This window comes from Lycium barbarum, chromosome 4, assembly GCF_019175385.1.
Source record: "Lycium barbarum isolate Lr01 chromosome 4, ASM1917538v2, whole genome shotgun sequence".
NCBI lineage: Eukaryota > Viridiplantae > Streptophyta > Magnoliopsida > Solanales > Solanaceae > Lycium > Lycium barbarum.
Genome location: NC_083340.1, coordinates 21,961,437 through 21,969,782, shown reverse-complemented (window position 1 = coordinate 21,969,782; position 8,346 = coordinate 21,961,437). Strand labels below are relative to the sequence as shown.

Sequence of the window (8,346 nt, the reverse complement as noted above, 5' to 3'; positions counted from 1 at the left end):
TAAGTATTTATTGAAGACAAAAAACTCTCACGTAATGAAAAATATATAAACTAAGAGTTAACAATATAATTGGTTAACATTTGGAATATTTGAATTTAAAAAAATAGTAATAAATTTACAAAAATAATATTCGGATGTCTAATCCGCGCGAAGCGCGGATAGGTTCACTAGTTTATAATATCCAAGTAGTTTTCGTTCAACTTTAGCATAATATTCGTCAACTAACAATTCTCACTATTTCCATTGGTTAACTTATTTTATATTAATAAATTAAAATCTTTAAACATTTTCTGAAGTGGAGCCTTCATGTCATCTGATAAAAATGTTGCGCAAAATGCTTGGCAAAAGTTTAATGATATAATCCATCATCAACAAGCAAATGGTGAAAGGCGAAAAGCGATTAGAATTAAAATAATAATTTAAAACTATAGATAATAATCTACCATGGAATTTAATGAGTCATATTAGAGGGACCTCTTTGATTTATTAAACCTATAGTTATAAACATCCCATCTAGTTTATGAAATTAATGCTTCCTGAAATCTTTTAACTTCCCTATGTTCATTCTCAAGTAAACATAACAAGTATCACTATGGCCGTTGTAGGATGATGGATCTCTCCGGTCTTAACAGAGATTTCGTGTTTGAGTTGGATTTTTTAGAAGAGAGCGCTTTTTTCATTAATGAGTCTTATACAGGCGAATTCGAATAAGTTGAACTTTCAAAGCGGACACCAAAAATCGGATGAAAAAAGAAGAAGAGTAAACACAAGAAGTGTTATTAGAGGGATTGAATGGAAAAGAAGTAGGAGTACAATGAAATATCTTCAAAACTCAAAACGAACAATGTTTTTTTTTTTTCCTGATTTTCAAGTGTCGAACAACTAATCTATATACAATGAATTAGGTGACGGCGGGAATATCTTACAAATAACAAATGTACCTCAAACGATGTGATCTTCAATTCTTCATAAATTAATAGTCAGGTCATTGTATGGACGGCGGGAATATCTTACAAATAACAAATGTACCTACGATGTGATCTTCAATTCTTCATAAGTTAATACAACTATGAGAGATTAGTGTATTTTATTGGAGGAACTGCTATCACTAGGACTGGTGCCAACAAGATAGTCTAAACAAATAAGGATGCGACAAATTTGTCCTTTTCTTAACTAGATCTGGTTGGTCATCATCCTCATTAATATATTACGTATTATTGTTAATATATTATTTACCATCCATATATTGTTATATATGTAGATTTGATATTCATTAGAATATAGTTTCATTTGGCATCAAGCACGTTATTGAAATAGTTTCTTAAAGCATTTTAGAATCAGAAAAGAACTTGTCTTTCTCGAAACTTTCTGAAGCAAAATTAGGTAAGATTCCATACCATGATAGACTGGTTGATAAGTAATAACAAAATGATCTACATTATATATCGTAATAGTATACATTTTCTTATACGATCAGTGAATTTTAATATGTGATAACAAATTTGTTACATATTATTTTTGGTTTAAGAGCAGTTGGGGTTAAAATAAGGGGTGACTACATATATATACATATATAGAGGGAGTATTTACAAAAAATACCAATACTTTCAGGTTTGCAAAAAATAAGATTAGAAAACTTACCAACCCTATACAAAAAAACTAATACGGTAAAAGAAGGGAATATACGGTACATGAATCCCCAAAGATCACGGTGTAACCGATTAGAATCCTACTCCCCATAATATCTCTTCCCTGTTTTTTCTCCCAGATTTCAGCAATTCACAAAATTTAAAGTAGAAACCATATTTTCACCATCATTGTTGAAGATTCTTGAAGATTCATTTAACTGTAGTTGTGATTGCAGAATTCATACAACATTCGAAATCAAAGTTCCGGAGAAATAATTTCGTATGTTTCAATGGCGGATGAGACAACTCATTCAATAATGGTACAACACAATGGAAGATGGGACGCATCAGGTGTTCATATGTTAATGCCCAGTTTTTTAAAATTTTTGTTTTTTTTCATGTCAATTTTTTTAAATTTTTTTTTGCTGTTTAAAACCATATAATATGTTTAGTTGTGTATACAATATGTATGAATGATGAATCTAAACTGTATATATTTGATTATGTAATGTGTCGTTAGTATGTACGATGAATCTAAAATGTATATATATAATTATGTAATGTATCGTTAGTGTGTATGTACTGTGTATTATATTTGTATCATAATCGCGGTTCGTATAATGTGTTTTTTGTTTTATTTTTTTTGACAGGTAGATACATAAATTTTGAAGTTGAAGGAATATTATACGATTCCAAATCAAAGTTTAGTGGTTTGGTCACTGTAATTGCTGCTCAACTAGGAATAGATACAACAATTCAAGGATTGGAGATTAAATACATTGTTAGTGACAAATGCCCGCCAATGACCATACACAACAATATGGGTGTCCATGTATATTTAGATCAAAAAAAGGAAAACAAAAACTTCTTCAGTAAGTATCCTTTATGTATTACATTGAGGGATATAGCTTTGGATTTAATTGAAATCCAAGACGAAGGAGGCAGCAGTTCAAATTCTATAAAATCCGTACCTTCACACAATGGAATAACTGATCAATTGAATGCCATAGTTCCCAGTGTTGATTTTAAGGCTGTGGAATGTCAACGAAATGGAATTATAAGCGACAATCGATATGAATTTGTTGCTGAAAAACAAATTTATAAGGACAAGGAAACAATTGTTGCGGTTATGAAGAACTACGCCTTTTCGAAACAATTCCAATTTCGAGTTAGAAGATCTAGTTCTAAAAGGTATGAGAATTAATGTTTTTTCAATATGTTGAATACTATGTATGATATAACTTTTAAACAATCCTTTCAATTATTTATGATTTGGATTGTTGTATGTTATATGTATGAAATCAGTAAATAAAAGTTGTTTCTGATATTTTTCTTTCTTCCAACAATAGCTATTGTCTTGAGTGCCCTGCGGACGAATGCTCTTGGAGTTTTAAATCGTCAAGTTTGAATGATTCAGGGCTTTTCAAAATTAGATCATTTTGTGAACAACATTCATGCTCATTAAAAGATAGGATTTATTCAAGACGTCAAGCAACTACAGCGGTTGTTGGAATTATGATAATGGATAAGTATGAAGATCCAAAAAGAGTATACACACCAAAGGATATAGCATCAGATATGAGAAAACAGCATGGTTTAACAATGACTTACATGCAAGCTTATAGAGCCAAGGAAAAGGCATTAAACATGTTGCGAGGGGATCCAACAGAGTCATACAATAAGTTACCGAGCTACTTTTTCATCCTGGAAAAGACATATCCGGGCTCAGTTGTTAGTTTGGAAAAAACAGCAGAAGACCGTTTCTTGTATGCATTTGTAGCATTGGAACCTTGTATTAGAGGATGGGAGTATTGTAGGCCTATAGTAGTTGTTGACGGCACCCATCTAAAATCAACTTATGAAGGAACTATGCTAATAGCAAGCACACTAGATCCTGGAGGTATGTAAATTTATTTTAAATTTTATGCTTAAATTTCACTTATAAATCACCGTATTGATTACATATAATTTTTGTACAAAAACAGGTAGTATACTGCCATTAGCATATGCAATTGTTGATTCAGAGAATAATGCATCTTGGACATGGTTCTTTGAGAGATTTAGGATAGCTTTTGGTGAAAGGGAGAATATGTGCATTGTATCAGATAGACATGATAGTATATGGAAAGCTTCTGCATTAGTATATCCCGGGCTGACTCATTATGCATGTATTTGGCATTTGTGGAATAATTTACTTAAAAAATGCAGGGGAAATAAAGAACAGGTCAGGAAACTATACTTTGCATTAGCTAAGGCATACACTCTTCAAGAATTTAGTGAACTCATGGGAAGGCTGGACACAATAGATAAGAAGTTGGGTGTATACTTATTTGATAGTGGGTATCACAAATGGTCTCGGGTACATGCAACAGTGAAGAGAACATGGACGTTGACTTCAAACATTGCTGAATCTATAAACAACAGCATTGCCAAAGCTAGAGAATTTCCAGTCTGTAAGTTAATGGATTACATGAGACAATTGATTGAAACTTGGAATGAAAAACACAGTGAAGAAGGGAGAAATACATTCACTGATCTTACTAATGAGTACAATAAAGCTTATGAGGATAACAAGGAATTATCACACCGTATGACTGTAAGTTTTTAAACTGTATGATAGGGTATCATTTATGTTGTATATATTTATGTTGTATGTTTTATGTATTTATGTTGTATGTTTTTTGTTAAATTTCTGAATTTAAATTATGAACCAACTTTTTTATGGTAGGTAAGGGCTTCCACTGAATTCCTACTTACAGTGACAGATGGTATGAAGATATTTAGTGTGTGTCTTCGAAGTAAGATTTGTAGTTGTGGAAGGTTTCAACTTGATGAGATACCATGTGGACATGCTTTGGCTGCTATAATGTACAGGCACCAACATGGAGAGGACTACTGCTCTGCCTACTACAGCAATAAAAATTTCAAAGATACATATGCCATACCAGTGGAACCTCTTCCATGCGAGAGTACATGGGAGATACCATTTGATGTGTTAGAACAAATTGTTTTACCACCGGATTCTAAAAGACCTCCAGGGAGACCATCGTTGAAGAGAATGAAACCATTTTACGAGATGAAATTTAAGAGGGCAAAGATGACATGTAGCAAGTGTGGCATAGAGGGGCACAACAAGAAGACATGTAGCAATTTGCCCAAATGAAATCAAATTCCGTATAGCCAAATTTTTTATTTTTTTTCATTCACTGTTAGTAGAAATCATTACTTTATAAATTCTAAATTTATTTTGACGCAACATTGTCTATTAAATTGGCTAGCAAGAATTTAATGTTTATTTCATGGGTGGATTTTTTTTTTGTTCGCATATTTAAGGGCATGCATCAAAACTTTAGTTGTTTAGTTTGACTGTAAAATTTGTATCAAACCGTTGAAATATCATGGCATTATATTTAACTACTGAATATTGACTAAAACGCTTAGTTGATTAGTGTATCAATATTGTATAGATAATGTATCAATAGCTTTAGTTGGTATTAGTTTAGTTGTTTAGTGTATCAATATTGTATGGATAATGTATCACATAACGTGTTTCATATAAAAAGGAAGAGTTATGTTAGTGCATGATCAAAATTCTTGATAGTTTATCAATAATGTTTAAAAAATGTATGCACCATACATTATAAATTACCGTATATAAATTGTATTATTAATGTATACATTATTGTATAATTAATGTATGAAACATTATGTATGGAAATCGTATATTTTAGTGTATCATTATTGTATAAGTAACGTATGAAACACAAAAAATTACATATCTTTTTAGTGTATCAATACAGTATAAATAATGTATGCAACATATATATATATATCTATAGTATCAATATTGTATGGATAATGTATCACATAACGTGTTTCATATAAAAAGGAAGAGTTATGTTAGTGAATGATCACAATTCTTGTTAATGTATCAATAATGTGTAAATAATGAATGCACCATACATTATAAATGACCGTATGTAAATGGTATCATTAAAGTGTTATGTTAGTGCATGATCAAAATTCTTGATAGTGTATCAACAATGTTTAAACAATGTAAGCACCATACATTATAAATTACCGTATATAAATTGTATTATTAATGTATACATTATTGTATAAATAATGTATGAAACATTATGTATGGAAATCATATATTTTAGTGTATCATTATTGTATGATCATTGAATTTAATAAGTTTATATACTTCATGTGAAAACATGTGTATATTTTGTGTATTAGAAAACAAATATGGTCGAACATTGATTTCAAATTATGAACTGTATTAACATAACTACATTGGTAAACATATTAATAACTAATGACATAAGGTGTAAGAATAATAAAAGCATCATATTAATCAAACTAAATTAACCAACAAAATCAGTCAACTACTTAGGCCAACATCAACAAAAATCATCTTTCTTAAACCAACAAACTAATAACTAGTCATTAATTCTAAGAATTCTAAACTTTTCGTTTCAGTCTCGGCAATTTATCCCTTTCAGGTACTAATTCCTTGCAAATTTTTGGACCACCCAATCTGCTGGTAACATTTCCAGTTACTTCACTCTCACTAATAGCTCCATCAGCCTGCTTTTTTCTTGCATAATCCCACAACAGGGCGCCATACCTCCGACGATGAAGCGCGACATCAAAATCTTCTTCTGAAATTTCAAATACACCTTGGCTGATAAATTCAGCAAATGCACATTTGTATAACCCACAATCACTGTAAATAATCACAAACATAAAAAAAATGGTTAATATTTAATATGTATGAACACCATTATAATATGTTAAAAATAATATATAAAGTAGAGATACATACTTAGACTCCGGATGTTGTTCTGGCAAATGATCCACAAATACATATTCAAAAGGATCATCAAAGCTCTTCCCAACATATGCTGGTTCAGTTATCCAGTTTATGTCATTCCTTTTCCCATAAAATCCAGTGCAATTGAAAAAAAGAGGTATCATGGTGGCCAGCCTTTCAACAACTTCTCGAATTGAATTAGTATGCATAGCCCCACCCGGGAATGAATCATATACATAGAAACACCTTCTTTTAATACATAAAACAACCAACACCCAATGGTATTCTTCGCTTATATTGACTGGGATGAGCACATTATCAACTGTATCCCAAGCAATATTTGCAATCAATTTAAACCCACGAATAATTTTTGCCACATTATGCTCAGCAGTAATAAAACGCTTATCATTTTTGTATTCCTTGTACTGCTTGTGGATAGCCTCAACCCACTTTATGAAAAAACAATCTGTTGTTGTCTATCTCACTGGGTTATTTGGACCATACTTTGCTTTTTTCCTCAAGTAATACATAATGACATCAACATGCGGAAAAAAGAATGTCAATGAAAATATAAGTAAAATGGTAAAAAAATTCTGTTATTAAGTATTCAGTTTAACAGTCATATATCAGTTTTTATAATATGCATACGGATATGCACATTTCATACACATATGGATATCTCCAAACAACATTCCAACAAAAAGTCTGGAGACAACATACCGAGTCTTCCCACGCTTTCCCAGTTTGAATGACATTGTAGAACCACTCCATTTTGTCTACTTTCTTAACTCCCAAATCATAAGGATTACCAATCTTGTTGTCCTTTAAAGTGTATGCTGAAATTCTGGAATGCAAAAAGCCATAAATGTTTGCAAGAAAATTAGTTAAATAAATAAAATATTTTATACATACTTGTTCTTCCGTTTAGAGACTTTATCATATACCCAAGATGTAAATTCATTGAGCAGTGCATCATCAACTTCGAATCCATTGTAATTTGCAAAAGGATGTTTTGTGTTGAAATATATAGGTGATTTACCCGCGCTGCTGCCAGCTGAACTAAAACCAACATACGGAGATGATTTGTATTTTCCAGTCTTTCTGAGTCTTGGCTGTTGTTCAGGAGTGTCATTGTTAGAATAATAACTATTTTCAATCGCAACAATCTGGGTCTCGCTATATGCAGGCAATTCAATGTCATCAAGAGTAGGGGTTTTGGAGACAGAATTGCACAAACTACCCATTTTATCAATTCCAACAACCACATCAGCTAAAGAAGCATCTGCAAAATTCAAATTTCAGAAAATTTAATACAATATATTTCATAAATCTATAAAACAGTATGAAACTAACAGTGTTAGCATCTATACAATTTAACATCTCCATCATGCACATAATTCATGATTCGACAATTCACGATTCAAGCATGAATGTACATGAAAGCTATCAGGTAGTACTAACACATATACTATCAGATATATACATGAAAGTAAATGGAAAGCTATTGCATAAAACACTCTGTCAAACAAATACATTTCAATGAAAAGTGAAGTCCTTACCTAAATTAGGAACATCTTCGGAATGAATCATTGAGGCTTGTTGATGAAATAGACAATTATCACCAGCTCCATCAAATCCATCTTGCACACCAACTACATTTTGCATAAGTAGTTATGTCCAGAAGTTAAATGCTGAATTGACATTTAAATACTTCTTTTGTAACAATTTTTATACAGTTTTCTGAATGGATTTATGGGTGATAAATATGATACCTAATAATATAACTAACACCAAATGGACTACACTCGAAAGATTCAGCTAAAACTCTATTTAGACCAAACATACATACAAAGTAATTTAGAAGCTATGTTAATACACTTTACATACAGTTTTCATATA

The 8,346-nt window shown here is 31.3% G+C and overlaps 1 protein-coding gene across 1 annotated transcript; it reads left to right on the top strand.

Annotated features, from left to right (window-relative positions):
- Window positions 1–1,918: 1,918 nt before the first annotated feature.
- LOC132637273 (uncharacterized) lies at window positions 1,919–4,791 on the top strand. Its single transcript, XM_060354385.1, has 6 exons — window positions 1,919–1,979; window positions 2,279–2,819; window positions 2,978–3,528; window positions 3,614–3,719; window positions 3,837–4,224; window positions 4,357–4,791. Exons 1-6 carry the CDS (start codon window positions 1,919–1,921, stop codon window positions 4,789–4,791), a joined length of 2,082 nt encoding a protein of 693 aa, XP_060210368.1.
- The last annotated feature ends 3,555 nt before the right edge of the window (window positions 4,792–8,346 follow it).